The 21,854-nt window shown below is 43.8% G+C and overlaps 1 protein-coding gene across 1 annotated transcript in view; it reads right to left on the bottom strand.

The window, feature by feature from the left end:
• Nucleotides 1-12,090, bottom strand: part of OSTN (osteocrin) — a 22,164-nt gene extending 10,074 nt beyond the window's left edge. The window contains exons 1-3 of the mRNA XM_024214455.2: nt 12,036-12,090; nt 4,323-4,421; nt 617-834 (exon numbers count right to left, since the gene is read on the bottom strand). Of these exons, the coding sequence (XP_024070223.2) occupies nt 617-834; nt 4,323-4,421 (317 nt within the window). The 5' untranslated portion in view covers nt 12,036-12,090. The remainder of the gene's footprint in view (nt 1-616; nt 835-4,322; nt 4,422-12,035) is intronic.
• Nucleotides 12,091-21,854: the final 9,764 nt, after the last annotated feature.

Genomic DNA, 21,854 nt, shown 5'->3' with positions numbered 1-21,854 from the left:
AGACCCAATCTCAGTGAAACCAATAGACCAATAGACTCAGACTGTATAGGGCTTTGCTCAGACCCAATCTCAGTGAAACCAATAGACCAGGATCCTGAAGGCCTTACTCAAGATGCCATTCCTATCATGTACTGTCCATGACCTGTATGCGCACTACAGTGTCAGTCAAGATTTGCTGTGTAAGATGCCCTCTCACCAGCCATCTGTTCTTGGAAACATTTACCCCCCACCCCCGTTCACTTTTAAACCCCAGACAGTATATATTCCTTGAACAGTTTTACTGCCTAAATAGCCTTTTAAACTGAAGGGCCATTAACATGAATGGAAAAGGATGCGCTGGAGGAATACGTTTACCTGGATGTCTCTTGCAGGTTGATTAGGGCTACAAGGATAAATCAGCTGCAGCATGCATTACTTACCATAGCTGAAGAGCTATAAATCTTGCAGCCACATTGAGAAGATGAGTAGTGTGCAGTGACTTCAATGTACTGACAAATGAATTACCCACAGCCGACCACAGAACTAGCTAGCTAATGAAAATGAGTAGCTTGCATTTGGAAGGTCTATCGAACAATATTCTTTATAGCGCTCATCACTATACCCTCCGATCACTTACCTCTGCTTGCCTTTCAGATCTACCGAGCTAGCCGAAAGCCTGTCGAGAGGAGACCCAAATCCGGGGAAACTTCTTTTCTTCTTGGTCTCAATCACGTCATTTTCAAGAGACACTAGCTCATCAAGAAGCAGCAGTTTAGCGGCCAGGTCAGTGGCTGACTTCTCTTCGCTGGATGTGGAATGTGCTTCCATGCCTACTACTATGGAAGAGTCAAAGGGCTGCAAAGGAAGAGGGGATGGGTTTGCTGGATGGTTCTGTTTCAGGGAAAGAATTTCAATCAGCGCAGCGGTTGGTACAGCCCATAAATACATTAGAACCGACAAATACTAACGCTGGAGGAAATCATTTGAATGAGAAGATTTCTTATTGAAAATTGGCCACTTTTTCAAGAGGAATTTTTTTAATGTAAGGTTGTTGACATGGTTGAAATTCTTCATTTTTCACAAAACATTGCGTGACTTTTTAATTGAAATTTTTCTCTAAAATGTGATTCAAAATGGTTATCAACATTTTTTATTTACTGAAACCTGGGTTTTTGGTAAACAAAAACTTTCCATAATCATTTCAATAACATTTTTAATAATGTATTCAATATTTTTTTGAAATTCAATTAAATAATTCTATGAATTTTGGAGGGAAAATTAAATTTCTATTTTCAAACTTTTGGAAATGAAAACAGCTTCAAAAATCTGACATTTTCAGGAAACAGATTTTTGGTTTATGACCAGCTGTAATACATGCCTATACAGTATTTTCCATCCCCAATCACTTTACAAGTTTGACAAATTGTTATGCAAAGAATACATCAAAATAATTTCACCTAGCACTGAAATGCTACCAATTCAGAGGTAGGACATGGCATGGCAGCCTTATGCACGTTTAGGACAGGAAATAAAGAACAGCATATCCTCTTGAAACTTACAGGGAATTTGGATAGGCAGGATGGTTTTTGAACTTCATTTAGGACCCTTGATGATTGCCCTGTTCTGTTCATTCCCGTTGAAACACCTGGCATTGGCCACTGTCGGAAGACAAGATGCTGGGCTGGATGGACCATTCGTCTGACCCAGTATGGCCGTTCTTATGTTCTTATGACATTGAGTTAACACCCTTACTAGACTATATTTATGCATATTGGGTAGCTGACAAATACTGACTGGCCTCTGTCAATACCGAAGACATAAAAACAGACAATGAAACAATTTGCTCTGCTTTGTAAGAGGCAAAAAATATTGCTCCATGGTTAGGCTTTTTAAAAACAGATATTAAAGCTGATGCCCTGACCACTTTTGGTCATTAAAGAGTCTGTGGCCCTTTTCAGCAGATTAAGGATGTTAGCCTCAGTGTCTTGCTCAACGATAATGTAGGCGATTATTCTCTGCCTACCTCAAATTCCCCATTCACTTTCAGTTGGATACAGTCTTCTTCTTCAGTTCCCGACCTAGACACTGGTTTTATTCTGTTGTGTGACTATGCTCAATTCCAAGGGAGGCAGCATTTCAAAGGCAATATATGTCTCCTTCTCAGAGGACAGCACCTTGACACGGCGGGAAGGCTGATAGCTATGCTGGTGGGAACTTTAACTCCTGGTAGGGCCACCCAAGCCGTACAGTTCAAAGGATAGGGACCAGAAGAAAAGCTGCCATTGGTCCCCTAGGCCAGGGATTGAGTGATAGGCCAACAACTTGTCCTTGTGAAAGAATGAAGTTAGAAACACAACAAAGGAGCCATTCCAGCAAACAGCCTGAAAGACGGGGCTGAGGCAGTCTTGTTCATGGTTCCTGGGATATCATGGGCTTATATCCCAGGAATGATTCAGATTCAGATATAAAGGTAAGATAGTAGCAGCATTTCTTCTGTAGTTACTGTAAGAATACCCACATTCATGTGGCCTATATTTGAAAAATGCAGATGACAGGGAGCCAGTCAGAAATCATTAAAGAAATGGAGTTTACAAATATCTCATTAGGTTGGATGGTCATGGATTGGATGAGGAAATGAAACCCACTGCTAAGGATAGAAAGGATGTTCCTGAATTGCTGCATTACACCGCAATATTTGTAAAGTGTGTAATCTGGAACAAACGGGTTTCCCTTGATCTTAACAAGCCATCAGGGAAGTTCTACAAGTCCATATACATGTAGAGCTACGTGAACTGTATGCATTCCACATAGATCACAGGTAGGATGTGTTTATTAGGTTGTTTGAGGGTTTAAAAGTAGTTCATTTAGGAAACTCTTTTGCACATGTGAACACTAGTCTGATGAGACTTTAAGGAAGATTAAAAAACTTTCAAGGAAACTTGAAAGCTTTAACCATTTAAAACCCTTCATATATAACCCACTTTAACTGAAGATCTTGCCAGATATGAAGGCAAAATCCTTAGAAGCTGAGACCTGTTCAAAATTATAAACTCCTGATGGCTTTTAGGGCTGGTTGCAATTTTTCCATCAAAATTGTTTTTTTGACTAAACAAATGTTGTTATCAAGGGGTCAGCTTTCTGAAGAGAAATTTGACTTTGTCAAAACAGAACACATTGATTCAGAAATGCTGTTTCAGAGCCTGATGGGAGTTGTTTGGGTGTCTCATGAAGCTATTCTCCTCTGTGCTGGTCTTCCGGCTAGACTGCAGCTCCCATGTTGCATTGCAATGGCACAGCAAGAGGGCAGATCATGGTGCATCATGGGAAATGTAGTCCAGCCAGGGAGTCCAGCCTACAGAAGAGACTGAGAGCAAGTGGCACTCAAACTACAATTCCCCTGAGGCACTGGGGTGCCATGTCTGAATCAACATCTGTTGGGTTTTGGCTCTCATTTTTTCAGTTTTTGATTTTTGGACCAAAAATTTGGTTTTCTATGGAAAATAAAACCATTTCCCTACCAGCCCTACTGTATTTTAATTCCTCTACTAAAGAGTGCCCAAAGTCTGGCCTCTGGGTCAGATGTGCCCCATTCATGTTTTACAGTGTGGCCTACAGAATCCCACAGCTTTAATGGCAGGACTATAGGTCTCCATCCAATGCTCCTTCTTGATCCCAGCTGAAGTCCACTCAAATAAATAAGCAGGATGATATGTGGCTTTTTGGCCTGCACAGGCTGCACCTGCTAAAGAACAACATGGTGCAATCCTTGGGCTCCTGGAAAGATGTCAGGGAATCCATCATTTGAGCAAAGTATTTGCCTCTTTACTCAGTCTCCATGGAGCTGGGTAAATCGTCACAACTTTTATCTGATGAATTTCACCTGTTTGTCTCTTGATAAACAGATCCCCATCTTCCTCAAATCACCATCCGATACTCCCCACTGCGAATAAGTGGTCACGGATGGGGCAGAGAGGGTGCCAGCCTTGCATCCTCCTCCCCTAATCCCGGGCCAGAATAGCTGGTGCTGAGGGGGGGGGGAAGTTACTCCACAGGGCGGGATGAAGTACCCTACTCTTCCTCCCCACAGCGAGTGAGTGGCAGGGGAGACACGGTGACTCTGGTTCACACGTCATCCTCTCCTCTGCTCCTGGGGCAGCGCAGCTCTGTGCCATCCCTTACACGCGGCACGTGGTTCCGTCACAGCCTAACTCGAACACCGCCCTTAGAGCCTGCTGCCCGTCTCAGCCCCGTCCTAAGGCGATACCTGCCTCTCCAGCTGTCCCTGGCTTCGAGCTCCCCAGGAAGGGAAGGTGCATGCGGCAGTGTCAGGAATAGCCTCTTACCTGTGGAGCTGCCTCAGCGAGGACAGCAGTGCCGATGTGCCACCGCAGCAGAGTAAGCGCCAGGACAAAGTGCACCACCCCAAACCAAACCTGCAGCATCTGCAAAACAGAACAACCTATTGAATCACTCCCCACCGACACGCACAGAGGAGGAAGGGCACGTGACAAGGGCAGCAGAGAGCGGTTACAAGGACAAGAATGAGCCAGCTCCAAACAGACCAGACCCACGGAGGGGAAATGACTTGCCCAGGGTCACTCAGCAGAGCCACGAAGACCCTCTGACTCATAGCTTAGTGCCCGATCCTGCCTTCCTTGATGCTTAGGAGCTGATCCAGCTCACACCGACCTGGCTGGGAATCTTGCCATTGATTTGAATGGGAGTTGGGTTGGGGCCTCCAGCCCCAGAAGAAATCTGCTAATCTGCTTGTTAATCTTCTTTCCATGCCCAGCCCCAGAGAGCATAATTCAGCTCTGACTCTGCCACTCTCTGTTGACTCTCCTGCTGGAGCCGGCAGAAATAGAAAGGCTGTGTAAATATATTCTGATGATGTACGAGAGTTGTTTTAGCCTCACTTTCGCAGATCTCTCACGAGATCGGGCAGAATATACCCAGCAGAAATGTTTGACTTTGCTCTTGTTTCCCACACTACAAGAGAGACGAAGCAAAGTGTTTGGACTCCTGGTTTAAAAGTCCAGCTATAACATGTGTCTTCATTTCTCTTAGGGTGACCAGACAGCAAGTGTGAAAAATCGGGACGGGGGTGGGGGGTAATAGGAGCCTATATAAGAAAAAGACCCAAAAATCGGGACTGTACCTATAAAATCAGGACATCTGGTCACCCTAATTTCTCTGCTTCTCACATGGGCTTTCCCTTAAGTGATCAGAACAACAAGCCACCTTGCCTATTACCCTTGTACTGACATTTGCTAGTACCAGACGCTGTAGAGGAAGGTATAAAAATGGTGTTAATTTTAATTATTTTTACATGTGCTTTTGTTATCTGGTTTCATACCCTTTTCTTTTGTCCATAAGGTTTAGGAAATGGCTGATATGAACCGGAATAACTCCAGAGGAGTCAAAGGAGAGAGAGACAAAGGAATGAATAAGGTGAGACTGATGCGTCCACACATTCTGAGCAGTGATCCAGAAGCCAACAGAGCTACACCAATTTACAGCAGTTGAGCATCTGGCCCACGGTACCCCTCTCCCCCCCCCCCCCCCCCCCCCCCCTCCCGTTGTGGTGCTTTATAATGTGTATTTTTGTACTTGGCTGTGCATTGAAATGAAAAGTCGCCGTCTATCACCTTGCAGATAACCACATCCTGATTATTTGGATACGGGGAAGTAAAAATAAATGGTGAGGTTAAATACACCCGTTTCATATGGTTTAATGTCTGCACTGGTATTCATTCATCCCAAAGACCAAAGAGCTAAAAATGGCATCTGGTGTACTAATAAAAATAAACACTATGGCACCTGCATCACAAAAGACATTTGATTAACCAGCTGGAACTCAACTCCAGCAAAATTAGAAGGAGAGGAAATCGTAGGGACTAAGGTCCTGCTTCTGCTCTCGTTGAAGTCAATTGCAAAAGTAGGGTCTCATTGACTTACATGGGAGCAAAATCAGGGCCAGCTTGAGACCTTATTAACCCCACCACTCCTCAGCCCTGGCTTCTGAACCCTTCTGTATGAGGACAATGAGCGTGCTGCTCCCCTAAACGCTGTCCTCCCCTGCAGCAGAGAAGGATATTGGTTCCCCTGAATTTTGGGCCTCCTGAGGTGGGAGAAGGAAGCAGGATTTTCCCTTCTGTGAGTGATTTTGCCCTAAATCATTTTTGCCACTGAAAGCAAAGTCAAAGCCATTGATGATGGCGTCAGCTGAACTCACCAAAGTCAGGGGCGTTACATTTGTGTATGTCAGACATGAATTTGACCCATCACTTTTAACCATATTCCCGGAGTTTAGCTATTTACACTAGTTACTTCTCTTTCTTCTGTTGTTCATCTATTGTATATTCCGATGTTGCCTGAACAATTCCACTCAGTTCCTTTGTCCCTTGGATTTTGTAGATGCCTGTTCCCCTTTGACTTGAATCGTGACTCAAGCTTAATCTCGGGTAGGTGTTGGACACTAGTGTTCTACCTCCCCACTCCAAAAGAGATGTGAAGTTAGATCTGAACTGCTCTGAGTAAACTTATGACTGCAACACCGCTCCTGGCAGGACTTGTCCTCCTTGTTGTGGGCTCGATTCCAATAGCTTTACTCATGCTGAGTAGCATTTACTCGACAAAAATCCTCCCACTGAATTCGCTGGGTCTACATGAGGAGGTACGGTGCTACTCCATGTGAATGCGTGTCTCAGAATCTGTGTTATCTGCAATAAATAAAATACTGTCCAGCTATCAAGAGATAAAATTGCATGTCTGAAATGTAGACATATTTATGGGTTTCACCCATATTTTAGCTCAAAATTCAGCAAAGCTTAAATTCCTGGTGTAATTCAGCATCTTTGTTGGCGTTCCACTTAAAACAGATAAAAGAAAGAACATTTTTCTGCCATATCAAGACAGACTAAACAGCAGCAACCTTTGTCAGAAATCTGCACATACCATCGAAGCGCCTTTCCAACAGAAGGCCAAAACAAAGTAGAGCTCTTGACCATCCACAACATGGTCACTCCCTAACATCAGACCCGAGGGCTCTGCAGATATGTTTTTCTTTTTTCTTTTAACAAAAGCGAAATGACATCCCCAAGCCAAGATGGCTGAGCAAAAACCAGACGGTGTAATTCATCGCAGAGTTCAAAATATTCCCTATCAAAAATGTGAACAGCCTTCATTGTTCTTTCCGATTCAAACGATCAGATCATATTTCACACCACTCTGAAGCTTACTCTGAGCATAAATCACAAATGGTTTATTTTTCCTGCTTGACAGTTAGCAACAGAACTGAGGCAAGACTTCATACACTGCACCACAATCTTTCACTCTCCTGCCGTTGTGCATTGATTACTCTCTCACGCAAATTTTAATAGCAACATTGTAACATCTCCGCACTCCTCCAGAAATGTAGACCTTACTCTTGCAGTGAACTGGAGCAGGCAGGCCCCTGAAGTCAATGGGGCTTTGCAGGGATGTGCGTGTATGGTGTTCAGAGGCAGGATCAGGGTCACAGACTGTCACGTACTGCGCATCATAGACATTAGGTTCTTCATGGCAACAGCATGAAAACTCAGATCTTCCTGCTCTAGAAAGCATAGGCCTCTACTATTAGAGGTAAAGGAGAATCTCCATTATCATTAGTCATGCAGGGCCTCTGACATCATCCTCAGCAATTGTAATTCCATCCTGGAGAGGGCAGTGGTGTGCACGCTCAGCAAGCAGCTCATTGTACTAGTCTGCAATTATTCAGGTGCGATCAAAAATGGTCTGTTACTACCTGTGCTAGTTAAATGTATCATTCTGTGAGTCTCTCCACTGAGGGTCTAACCCATTGTTCTTAAGATGCAGATGGCAGAGTATTTTATCTGAGACAAGGATATGAGCTACTAACAGATGCACTGGATGCTCTGTGAAAATCCTGCTCCCATTCAGGCCAATGGGCAAACTCACACGGATTTCTGTAGAAGCAGGACTGTGCTCTCAAGTGCATTCATTACCATAAAAGCCGAGATACTCCCATATCAGAAACGTCAGTGATTTCACGAAGTTCTGGGGAGCCTTGGTTAAATGCAAGTGGAATTATCAGTAATACCATGAAAATGTACGAGGAAGGGGAAAAATACCACTGCTGAGTCCAGCACAGAAATAGTTTAGCATTGCTCTTTTGTTCTCATCCCACAGATGAGATATGACACACTCGGCAGAAAGCAGTCCATTATAAAACGACATTGAAGTACGGGACTTACTGGAAAATGCATTCCATAAATTATAAACAGTAAAAGCCAGATACTTCAGCAAATGCATTATTAACAACAGAGGGTAAGTTTTGATTTCTAAGTTTTGGAAATCCACATCAATTCTTTTATTATATAGATGATGCAGTCAGAATTAGCTTTTCTCTAGGATCATTTCAAACTGCCTTTTACTATTAATGTGGTTAGTGCAATGCCTGTTCAGACCCCTGAGAAGGTAGGTAAATAGTTCACGGCAGGCTTCGTCTACTTAAATCTGCTAGGAGCTTCCAAATCTCATATTTAAAATTGATGAACTTTGGCCAAGAATCCAAAAGTGATGAGTGATGTTGGGGGTCCATCTGGGGGGGCTTGATTTTCAGAGGGCGAGCACTCAGCAATTGCTGAAAATCAGGCTCCTTCAAGGTGTCTCAAGATGAGCACCCAAAATCATTAATCACTTTTGAAAATCTTGACTTTGATGTATACCTTCGCTCTAACAACACCGCTGCCAATGCTTTATCCTTATTGCGTGTGTTATCTTGCCATCTTGGCAATTATTTCCCTGCTATTTTGATCTACGTTCAATTGTGCTTAAACGTTTTCTTGCATTTAAACTCTGGGAAGAAGGCGATGTGGTGAGAACACGTGCATGTAGATGGTTGCTCTGGCTGTCGTTAGTCAGGCAAAACTCTCCTTGACTTCAACTGGAAGTCTATCATCGTGAGGACCCCCAGGGTATGTCTGCCCTGCAGCTGACCTGAGCCTCTCAGCCCGCGGTAGACAGATGAGCTAGCGCCACTGAAGCTAGCGCACCAAAAATAGCAGCCTGGATTTTGTGGCCCCAGCTATCCACCTGAATACAAGCCCTGTGATTTTTAGTGCACTAGCTTGAGTGGACTCGCAGGTGTCAGTCTCCCTGGGCTGGAAGGCTCACTTCCAGCTGCACTGTGGATATTCCGATAATAGCAACAGGCATTCTCTTTGCTTCTCTTCGCTAGGGGACTTGTAAAGGGCCTGATCCTCCAGTTCTACAAATGAGAGAAGCCGCTTTACTTCAGTAGGGCTACTCATGTGAGTAAGGGCTGACTCTCAGAATGTCAAATGTCATCAGTGCTACAGGATGTCTACAAAAAAATACCCTGGGTTTTTAAGAGGAGATTAGACCCTCCCACCCCCGTGTGAACATCTGAACTTGCACCAGCATAAATCGGGAGTAACTCAGCTGCAGTCCATGGAGATACACAGATGCAAAAGCAGTAGGAAGAGGATAATCAGGCATGGTCCCTGTTTGCTCATTTGAATATTTTGTACAGCCCAAATAGTCCATGCGGGATATTCTGGGAACGTTTTCCTGGGAATTAGCAGAAGTTACACAATTTGGACAGCTTGCAAAACTAAGAACAATCTGTACCTGACTATCACCCACCACAAACAAACATTTAATAACAGCAAATGAAAAGCACTTTGTCTGAAGGCAATCATGCTTGGACACCAAATGTATCAGCCACAAATGACTCTGACAAAATCCACCTAGAAGGCTAAGGAAAAAGTGCTAAATAAGCAGATTTTTTACAACATACAAGAAAAGAGCCATTAATGAGAAGTACCGATTTCCACCTTTGCTAAGCAAGATAATTGAAAGAATTTTACAGCATTCTTGGTATGCACTATGGAAAACAAAACTTCATTAGACTGTTATCCATTGCCAACAAATGCTCAGCTCCTAAATCATTTATATATTTACCAAATAAGCAGGCCAACTTTTCTAAATGTTTCTAATCACAGTTACATTTACATTTTAAGACTTCTTTTTAAAAAAGTTTTCTTTGCTCTTCAGGATAAGAACTAACAGCGCTTCAGTGTCACAGGCTTGCATGCCTTCAGCATTTAAAAATAAAGAAAATAAACCTTTAAAACAATCAGAAAGAGGAAATCTACACAGAGGTGAAACGTACAGGGATAGATATTAGGTTTTTATTCACACGTGCAGAGGAAATTTCTCTTTTCTTAACAGTGGAGGGACATAAGTGGAAGTTCTGCATAAGTGCAGACTATGTTATTTGAGCAGAGAATAGTGCCCATTACAACCAGTTAAAATATACTTCCATAATTATACAGATAAAGCTCTCAAGATCAGCTCTGAAAAAGAGAAGAATGTCATGACAGTGGTAAGATAAATGGCTCAAATATTAGATGTGATGTAATGGATGATAGACGTATATTACCCTTTTGAACAAAGATCAAAACTGATTATTGGTGAAGAAAACATTGATAGCTGGGTGAAGATGTATTGTAGGTTGAAATGGTAGGTGATCTATTTCTTTGGGCAAACTCAGAAGACTATAAAGGTGAGTTACAATCAGATTACAAGCAATCTGTAGACAGTTGATGCATGTTTTGAACTTGCTCAGTAAAATAACAGTCCTAGAACTCAGAGATACACTTAGCAGTTAGACGAAGTTCGAGTTATACAAATCCTGATCCATTTGAAATCAGCAGGGCAGGATTTTACCGTGAGTACTGATAAGCACCATTGCTCTAAACAGTAATACTTTGCACTTATATAATCTTGATAATTTATTTCACAGTGGGTTTTTTCATTCATAGACTTCAAAGTGTTCTACAAAGAAAGGCCAGCAGGATTATCTCCATCATATAGATGGGAAATTGAGATCCAGAGAAGTTAAGTTAACTCGCCCCAGCGTCATGAATACTCCTCCTGATTCTCAACCCTATGTTCTACCCATTAGAGAGGATGCTGCTTCTAAAGTGAACAGCCAAATAAGCCTGTAGTGCACGCTCCTGTGTTTTAAGAACTGCAGAGATTTGAACCCCTAGTGAACAAAGCCCATGTTGGCTCCCCAAGAAAACTCCCCCTGTTCCCTCAGCAGCCTCCAGAGTGCAGACCTGAAAGTTCTTTACATTTACACACTAAGTGACCCCAGTTATGGAGGCAGAGAGGGAGAGAGAGTGTGAGATTTTGAGCCCAGTACAAAGAAAGCGCAATTACAATCACTGGGCCAGACTATGTTTTCAGTTACAACAGTGCAAACCTGAGTTACTCCAAATCTGGCCCATCACTGATATTAGGATGTCCCTTGATCCTTAATGCTCTTCTGTAGACTTGGGAGCTTTACAAAAAGAAACGAATAAAGAGTTTGCTGGCTTAGCTTTCCCTGATCTCATTTCTTCATCTTGTGCCTTAAAACATGTTACAGGTAACAGCCATGTAAACATGTCACTAAAAATACGTTATTTATTAAAGCAAAGCAAGCAATCTAGCTATTTAACTAGATTGGCTCTTTAATTCCTTTAGAGCCATAAAATGCATTTGATTTATTCTGAGTAGAACAGAACACACAAAAGGGAAACATCAAGGAAAAACAAGTAAAATACCACTATGATCTAGCATCTAGAGAGCACTTTACATCTTCTAAGCACTGCACAAGCATAAAAGCAAACAACCTCTTCAATAGGGATGCGCTGTTTGACACTTCTTGTTTAAATGCTAACTCGTTAGCTAATGGAAATATGTTTCTGTCTTCTATTATTAGTTCATTGCCAGTACCCAAATTACTGGGAGATGTGCTTCTTACTGTCATACCCCAAAATGCAAAGAGGAATTGCACTTTTCCCATCAGACGTGTGCACGTGTGTATTTTGTGCTTGCTTGTTAATTTCAAAATGTTGAGTGTTCATATGCTTAACAAATAAAGCAAATATTTAAAGAGTTTCTGTAAACAAAGCAGCAGACACACACAAAAATCCCAGACACCGCCCCCCCCCCCCAGCCCAGTTCCTCGCTTATCTTACCTTGCCTTGGATACAAGCAATCCCAACTTTGATGGATCTTGCTGGGATCTCCCACCCTAACTTATCCCTAATGCTCAGCTTTCTTTCAGAGTTTTTATAGTCTCTGCTGTAGGCTCCAAACTCCAATCCCTGCCTTTGCTTTCACTTACATCATTTCTAAAGATTTTCCACTGATCCTTGCCCTAAACCTTTCTCTCCCTCTCACTCACACACACACACACAGTCTTGCCTCACATTTGTTATATTTATTGCTCGGATCGAGATGATTAGGTTGTAATTAAAGGTCTAGGTTTTTTAAAAAAAGAATCAGAGACATTCCTGGGAGAGGAATAATCTTTGGTATCATTACCTTTCCTCTGAGCTCTTAGTATTGCAACCAATAATAGAGAAAACATGATGTCCTGGAACGTCTTTAAACAACAGTAATTCATGGGACTACAGGAATGAATGTGGAAGGGCAATATGTACTTTAGAGAGAAAAAATACAAATAGTGCATTTTTATTAGCTGGTTATTGCTGTTGTAAATTAAATTAGGTGTATCTAGAAAGGCAGGCTGTTTGGTACATCTGTCATAGGGACTTAGGTCTTTCAGTGGCATGTACTGTTATCTTCATTATCTCAACTGCAGCAGAGTACTGGCTGTGAAAGCAGACGGCCATTTTTTAACAGGCAAAGCCAGGGTGCCCATTTAGTTGCCTGAAATACCAGGCAAATATCAGTCTGTCATCTTCTTTATTGCCTGTCCTTCTTCTTCCATTTGCAAAATGGCTCATACAATGCAAAGTGCTCTTTGTCCCAATCTTTAAGAAGCGTAAAATTCCTGCTGGTGGAGAATCCATGATATGAACATCGGCAGACCCCTTGTTTATTTGACAAAAGAAGCTGACCAATAGAGAGTCTTTTTGTCACTGCTGTTGCTTTGATTTTGCTATAACCCTACCAAAACTCAGTAGGTAACGAGAAGAAATTTTATAAGTAACTTCTTCTTATGTGTTTGGCTTGCAAAACTGTTCTGAAAACTTGGTAGCCCCAGAACTAAATCTACTGGATCACCATCTACCCTTATGAGGATGATTATAAAAGAAGAAATGGACAATATTTTAACCAGCTGTGAAAAAAAGTATAACTCCCTCTCAAGGCACGGAGGACAGCAAAATGTGGCAGAACTGATATAAACCACACAACTGGAAATCTCTGTTGCAAAATAACTTTCTTCCCATCCACGTCCGGTTCCAAAGCTGCAGCCCTTCCTTTCGGATGCGGAGTGTGCCACTGTTATCCTTGCTTTTTGACCTTACGATTAGGCGATGCAATGTGCTCTACACGGGGCTGCTGCATCTCAAAACCATTCAGAGAGTGAAGCTGGCCCAGGACACAGCCGCTTACTTATGGAGCAGAGCATCTTGACACCTGTGCTCTGGGGTCTGCATTGGTTCTCCGGGTGGAATTTAAGGTTTATAAAGCCCTAACTGCCCTGGCACCAGCCTACCTAGGGACCACCTCTCTTGCCAGGTCACACCACCACAGCCCCAGGCAGCCAGGCAGCTCAAGCTGGATCCTCATGTTATAAAAGAGAGGGAGCGGCTGGCAGGGTGTTCACCCTACAGGCTCCAAAACCTCCCTCCCACGCCCACTGATCCAACATAGAATCATAGACTATCAGGGTTGGAAGGGACCTCAGGAGGTATCTAGTCCAATGAGATGAAAGGGCACCAGCATTAAACTCAGCAGTTCCACAGGAGCTCAGTCAGCCAGTCACCTACTCTCTTCATCGTCTAGGAAGAGTGCACTCAGCCTTCTAGTCCAACCCCCTGCTCAAAGCAGGACCAATCCCCCAACTAAATCATAGCCCAAATCTGGTGACTTTCTGGGCATGCTGCAAAAGACACCTATTTGACAGGGCTGCTGGAGAAGGCTGAGTGCACTCTTCCTAGACGATGAAGAGAGTAGGTGACTGGCTGACTGAGCTCCTGTGGAACTGCTGAGTTTAATGCTGGTGCCCTTTCATCTCATTGTATTACTGTATAATTATGTGAGAGCACCTAGAGCCGTAGACCGGCCTCTTTTATCTTAACTGCAAATAAATAAAATAAATAATTCAATTGAATGCAGCGTTTCTCAACTCGGGGGCAATGGGGAAGAGGAGGTCATGAGATGTGGAAAACTTCATAGCAATCCGAGGAGAAGAAAATCTGGCTCCCCCCACTCCCCTGAGGACCCGATCCTTCAGGATCAAGTATTTTCTGTCAAACTTTCCAAACCCACAAAATAAGTGAGACAGGCTTGCCATCGTCACGGATGCATTTTGTTTACTCTCAATTTGATAGGAAATGCAAAGGGGGTGCAGAGCTTTTTGACTTTGAATGAGAGGCTGCCAACTTGAAAGGGTTGAGAGACACTGGTTTGAGCCGTTCTATTTTCTTCTAATACTTGATGGCGACCAAAAAATTAACCCCTGGAGGTGACTTTTCACCAAGGTGTGTCAGGAATTCATGTTACTAGGGGGCCCAAGGGTCCAATCAAAGTTCTTTGAAGTCAGAGGGGGTTGGACTGGGCCCTAAATACCACATACAACAATGTGCTGCAAAGTGACCCCATAGTGTAAGCATTTATATTCAACATTGTCCGCCATGTGCTGCCATTGGAGGTTTGGCCCTCTCTTCGGGCATGTCACTCAGCATCCCACAAACCTCTTTTCCATTTACTAAAACAGCAGGCGCATGCTGGGTTTTTAAGCTTCCTCAGCTGAAGTCAATGATTAAATCTGCTTAAAGATGACTGGCCTTCACCAGCCAGGGCTGGAGGAGAATTTTGTCCCCACGGACCCTTGCTCATGTTGGTGGGAGTTTACTCAAAATGGGACTATGCTAGGGATCGCCTGCCTGAGGTGGTGCCGTCTAGCCCTTCATCAGCCTGACTCGTGGATTCGTTTGGGGTGTTTCAAGGTGGCACCGTTCATATCTTATGAGCTATATGTAGGTCGTGTGACATGATCATCTTGCCAGCTGCTGTGTCGTGTCCCAGGTGCCACCCCCCTTCCAACTGACCCATAGGCTTCTCCTTGTGCGCCTCCAGCCCCCAGCGCTGTTGGCTCACTGGGATGCCTTAGCCCGCCTGCTAAGACACAAGCGTCCGCCCCTTCCAGACTCAACAAATCAAACCAAATGGAAACAAGAGCTCCCATCCCTCCTTAGACTACATGGCTCTGCCCCTGCTTGCCCAAGCGGCAGCCTCATAGGGTCACAAATATATTCTCCCTCGCTGGACCACAGCTCCTCTTCTAGCCCCATCCTAGACTCAGCAGCCCATTGGCCTTGTGGGTGCAGGGCCACAGAAGGGAGACTCGACTCTACCCTGGCTGCAAGTCCCCACCGGGCTCCATAAATAAGTACAAGCATTATCTCCCTTCAACACCATACAACACCCAGGCAACTTCCTTCTGATCCCTCCTTGGGGTCTTTCTCTGTCCAGTCCCTAGAGCCCGTCTCGTTCCTGCTCTGTCTTCCCAAGCCTGCTACCATGGGCAGACCAAGCGGAGCTCAACCCCTCCACTCCTCCACCTGCTCCCCTGAACAGCAGGCTGCTAATTATATAATCGTCTTGGCCAATCAACTAAACCCTCCCCCAGTCATATGACCACCAACAAGCTCTCCTGGAGTGTACATTTCCCAGTGCGCCCCACTCTTAAAGGGCCAATTCTCCAATTATGCCAGGGCTCGCAGGACCTGCTCGTAAAGGGGCTGCCTGATTGTGTTATGGGTACGTTATTATTACTTCAATGTTACTGTGGAAAGAACAATAGTAACTAGAATTCTGCTCATTTGTCCGGAACAAACATGAGTATGTCAAAGTTTAGGAAGAATTCTAGTCTCTACACACAAAGCACTGGGCCATGATTTCTAAGCAGATTTACTCACTGATTTAAATTGGCTTCAGTGGGCCTACTCCTGTGAGTAAGTGCTCACCAGGTGAGTAAGTGTTGCAGAATCAGAATGAGCGGCTGCATGGAAAAAATGGAGCTCTCCACTATGATGCATTTGCGGCATTGCTGGCACTCCAGAACAGGCAACTTCATTCACGCAGCCTTCCTGCTATCACCAGCTTGTGACGTGCTGACAGGGTACATCGGTGTGGTTCAGTCCATCACATGGCAAATTCCAATGATATATTCTCCCGGGGATTCATTCATGTTGATTTATTGTTTGCAGTTTAGTAGCAGGCAGAGGCTCCAGTAAGGAGTGGAGTCCCAGGCATGGCACAATCTCAGAGGAAGACACCCTCCTTACAACAAGGAGCTTCACCCATCACCCCACAGATTGAACTCCACCAAAGTCAAGGGGCATTTTGCATAAATCAGCATGGAATGACATGGCTCCAACACTGTAAAAGTTTGCAGTTTATAACTCAGTCTGTATAATGCCTGCTTTTCATAGATTCATAGATTGCAAGATCAGAAGGGACCAATGTGATTATCTAGTCTGACCCCATGTAGAGCACAGGCCATAGATCTTCCCCAACATAGTTCCTAGAGCAGATCATTTAGAAAAAACATCCAATCTAAATTTTAAAAGGATCAGTGATGGAGAATCCACCACAACCCTTGGTAAATTGTTCCAAGGGTTAATTATACTCACCATTTAAAATTTACACCTTATTTGCAGTCTGAATGTGTCTAGCTTCAACTTCCAGCCACTGAATCAGGTTAGACCAGGGTTTCTCAAACAGGGGTCGCCGCTTGTGTAGGGAAAGCCCCTGGCGGGCCGGGCCGGTTTGTTTACTTGCCCCGTCCACAGGTCCAGCCAATCGCGGCTCCCAGTGGCCGCGGATCACTGTTCCGGGCCAATGGGGGCTGCTCGAAGTGGTGGCCAGCATGTCCCTCAGCCCGCGCTGCTTCCAGCAGCTCCCATTGGCCCAGAGCAGCGAACTGCAGCCAGTGGGAGCCGCGATCGGCCGGACCTGCGGACGGGGCAGGTAAACGAACCGGCCCGGCCCGCCAGGGGCTCTCTCTACACAAGCGGCGACCCCTGTTTGAGAAACACTGCAGTAGCCCCTTTGGGCACAGCATTTCACTGGGAGCTCATGTTCAGCTGGTTATCCACCAGGACTCCCAAATCTTTTCAGAGTCTCTGCTTCCCAGCAGTCATAATCACTGTGAACTACTACTTGAGTAAGGATGGAGCAAGAACACCAGGATTTAGTTCAGTGTGGTTGTTAGAGCTGGCCACAATGTTTGCTAAAACATCTGCCATCAACAATAGGGGTTTCCAGTGGGGGAAATTAAAAAAGTTAGAGAAAGTGGGATTTTTCCCACCAAAATGATCTGAATTTTTTTTTTTGGTGAAAACTGAAATTTTTCACAAAAAATCCCAATGAAAGCAAAAATCTCTCTGTTTTTTTCTAAAATGTTCATGAAAAAAAAAGCTCCATTTCAAACAGATCTGAGGATTATTATATGTGACGCCAAAGAACTAAACACCTTGGGCTAGATCCTCAGCTGGCATCACTCATTGTAGCTCTGCAGAAGTTAATGGCACTGCACTGATTTACAGCAGCTGAGAGCCTAGCAGGTGGTTCTGTTACTTCGGAAGTCAGTTGGCCAGATTCTGATCTCAGTTATAACAACGTAAAGCCAGAGCAACGCCAAAGTGGAGTGGAATCACACCAGATTTACATAAATGTATCTAAGGGTACGTCTACACTTACTTCCTGGTTCGGCGGCAGGCAATCGATCTTCTGGGATCGATCCCGGAAGTGCTCGCCGTCGACGCCGGTACTCCAGCTCGGCGAGAAGAGTACGCGGCATCGACGGGGGAGCCTGCCTGCCGCGTCTGGACCCACGGTAAGTTCGGAATAAGGTACTTCGAATTCAGCTACGTTATTAACGTAGCTGAATTTGCGTACCTTAGTCCGAAGTGGGGGATTAGTGTGGACCAGGTTTAAGAACAGAATCTAGCCCAGCACTGTATGATGCTATTGTTGTTGGAGGGGAACATTGAATATTGCTTTTATTACACCTTTGTATGCTGTGTCAGCCATCTTGGATTGTTTAAAGTATGGTGCCTTCTTCAGTTTAGTAAAAGATGGTGTCTTACCCATTCGTGTCTTTTTTAAAGCTCCAAAGCCAGGTGACCGCATCGTGAACTCCTGACCAGAGAAGCTGCAATATTTTAATCTGGTCACTATCGTTTTCAGTTACAAAAGTGCAAGTAAGTATGGCTGGGTTATATCAAAGCTCGAAATCCAGGTTGGAAGAATGGAAACACTTTCAGATCCTGACCTGGTATGGAATGGGACTAATCATTTTTAAAATCACCTCTTTTTTTTTTTCCTCCTGTGTGTGGATATTGCCAGAGAGCAGATGACTATAAGAATGTATCTTTACACACACACACACACACACACACACACACACACACACCCCAAAAGCCAAAAATATGTAATGCATACACTGTGCATTAACAATGTGCACACATGTTTTCTGAATAAAGCTAAATTTTGCTTCAGAAGGAAAGAATCATCCTAGGATCTCTCTTATTAAACCTGCACGCTGTCAAAAGTAGCTTTTTGGTGTGTCACTTCCACTTAAGATGACTCCTTGCAGCCACACAGATTATTAGGAAAGGGCAAAACCCACAAAGTGAAGTTAATTTACAGAATCGAAGTCAATAACACTTTGTAGGAATGACAGACTTTTTGTTAATAGTTTCCAATGTCTAAAATGCCATTTGGTTTAAATTAAGTACTTGTGGGAGAAGTCAAATCACAAGCATCCTGGGGGACCATGATAATAATAATAAATAATCCAGGAGAGTTGATTGCAAGGCAGGCTTTCCTCTTACCTCCCCCACTATGAGGGGAGAGGACATGTCTTGGAGTGAAAAATACTGTCTATCCTACATGCCCAAATTCGTGGCCCCACTGCCAAGACTACCAAGAGCTTTACCAATTGTGATGGTGGCTTCTGTGATATGGGCAGTTGTCCTCTAGGGCCTGGACAGACAGTACACCATCTCATTTCAAATAGATCACCAAAAAAACCATCACACGGTAGCAATTTTTAGTCTCTACCGACCTGGTATGGAGTCAGACTGGCAACCTAGAAACGAAAGGCAGTAGAGCCTATTCCCAGTCCACTGAGCCATGTAACTGTGAATTGGTTTCTTACTAAATATAAGATGACATGGATTGAACCAGTTTAGTCTTCCAGGTTTAGGTAAGGAAAAAACCAAGGGGTTCCATTTTTTTTTTACACTGACTCTTTTGCCCAGTGTAGCCATTTGTGCTGATGTTGTTCATTACCTGAAATAAACTCTTTTCGATCCATCCAGCCAAACATTTTTAAGGAGCCACTGACCCGCCAAAGTGTAGCAAAGTATATGCCTTTGCACTGAAACACATACTTTACTCTTAAAGCTAATTACAAATGTGGCTATAGAAGCATGAAATTGAATGCAAGGTTAGAGTTCAGCTTTGTGGCACAGACCTGCCAAAATGAAAGATATGTGGTTATGTGAAAAAATCATCAGCGCTCCATACTGACCTCACAGCTTTTGCAGTTCCAGGCAGTACCTTTCCTCACAGGGCTTGGCTCTCACCCTCTTCTACACCCACTCACAGCTTTTTATTCACATCCACAGAATTAAGAAAGTGGAATTCACTTCAGTTTTACTATGATGAGGCATTCTGTGATGGCAAAGGTCCGGCAAAAAAGGGCGGGGGCACATGATAACCCTTAGTCATCCTACTCTGGGCTCTGACCCCATCATTACTAATAAAGGGAGTCCAGATGGGCCTGGATGGGAGTCTCCAACCAATGCTTGGTGCTGGAGGAAATGGAACCAGAGACCATCTTTTTGTTATATATGTATGTACAGCGCCGAGCACAACAGAGCCCTGTTCCTTGATCGGTGGCCTCTAGATACTACTACAATAATAGTAATAAATAATAATAACAAGCAGGCCACATTCTTCCCTCTTAGTCAATATTGAACCAATCCCCAGTATGGTGCTGTGGAGTTGGGGCTGCGGGGCCTGATTCTGATCTTATTTATGTTGGTTTTGCTCTGGTAGAAATGCCCTGACTTCAGGAGCGTTACTCCCAATTTACCCTGTACAAGCTACTTCAAAATCACACCTGCGGTGTTTATAGCTGAGATGTAAAACTGAAGCCTTTGGCCACTTGTGATTATTAAAGATCCCATGACACTTAATAAGTTTGCCCTGGTATTCTGGCCAAATTCCAACATTCCTGTTACTTCAAATGGACACCAACATTTTCTTCACTTACTAATCCGTAGATTCATAGATTTGAAGGCCAGGAGGGACCATTGTGATCATCTAGTCTGACGTGCTGCATAGCACCGGCCAGAGAACTTCCCCAACACAATTCCTAGAGCAGGGCCTTTAGAAAAACATCCCGTCTTGATTTAAAAATTGTCAGTGATGGAGAATCCGCCACAACCCTTGGTAAGCTGTTCCAATGGTTAATTACTCTCACGGGTAAAAATTTACACCTCATTTCCAGTCTGAGTTTGTCTAGTTTCAACTTCCAGCCATTGGATCATGTTAGACCTTCCTCTGCTAGACTGAAGAGCCCATTATTAAATATTTGTTCCCTATGTAGATTCTTATAGACTGTCATCAAGTCACCCCCTAATCTTCTCTTTATTAAGTGAAATAGATTCAACTCTTTGAGTCTACCACTGTAAGGCAGGTTTTCTAATCCTTTAATCAGTCTCCTGGCTCTTCTCTGACCTCTCTGCAATTTATCAACATCCTTCTTGAACTGTGGGCACCAGCACGGGACACAGGATTCCAGCTGCTCACACCAGTGTCAAAGACAGAGGTAAAATAACCTCTCTGCTCGTACTCAAGTTTCCCCTGTTCATGCAGCCAAGGATCACATTAGCCTTTTTGGCCATAGCGGGAGCTCATGTTCAGCTGATTATCGACTCCCTTTTTCAATCGTTTTCAGAGTCACTGCTTCCCAGGGTAGAGTCTCCCATTGTGTAAGTATGGTCTACATTCTTTGTTCCTAGATGTATTATACATTTAACCATATTAAAATGTGCATTATTTTCCTGCGCCCAGTTTACCAAGTGATCCAGATAGCCTTGCATCAATCACCTGTTCTCTTCTTTATTTCCTACTCCTCCAATTTTTGTGTCATCTGCAAACTTTTTCAGTAAAAATTTTATATTTTCTTCCAGGGCATTAATAAAATTGTCCAATAGCGTCGGGACAAGAACATATCCCCGCGGGACCCCACTAGAAACACATTCAGTGATGATGCCCCGTCATAATTAAACCATTGTGTAGTGATGCTGTAATCTGCTAACCAGATGCTGCAAAGTTATCCCAGGTTTTTGTATATTGCCATTCCTAATATCTGATTTGTGTCCATTTATCCTTTTACGTAGGGACTGTCCGGTTTGGCCGATGTACATCCTGTAGGAGATGTACAAAAACCTGTAGGAGAACACTTCAATCTCCCTGGACACACAATAGCAGATTTAAAGGTAGCTATCCTGCAGCAGAAAAACTTCAGGACCAGACTTCAAAGAGAGACTGCTGAGCTTCAGTTCATCTGCAAATTTGACACCATCAGCTCAGGATTAAACAAAGACTGTGAATGGCTAGCCAACTACAAAAGCAGTTTTTCCTCCCTTGGTGTTCACACCTCAACTGCTAGAAGAGGGCCTCATCCTCCCTGATTGAACTAACCTCGTTATCTCTAGCCTGGCTCACTCTTGCTTGCATATTTATACCTGCCCCTGGAAATTTCCAATACATGCATCCGACGAAGTGGGTATTCACCC

Source organism: Terrapene carolina, unplaced genomic scaffold (genome assembly GCF_002925995.2).
Source record: "Terrapene carolina triunguis isolate 2854851 unplaced genomic scaffold, T_m_triunguis-2.0 Scaffold88, whole genome shotgun sequence".
Taxonomy (NCBI): Eukaryota; Metazoa; Chordata; order Testudines; family Emydidae; genus Terrapene; species Terrapene triunguis.
The sequence above is the reverse complement of the archived record's forward strand: the minus strand, read 5'-3'. Positions and strand labels throughout refer to the sequence as shown.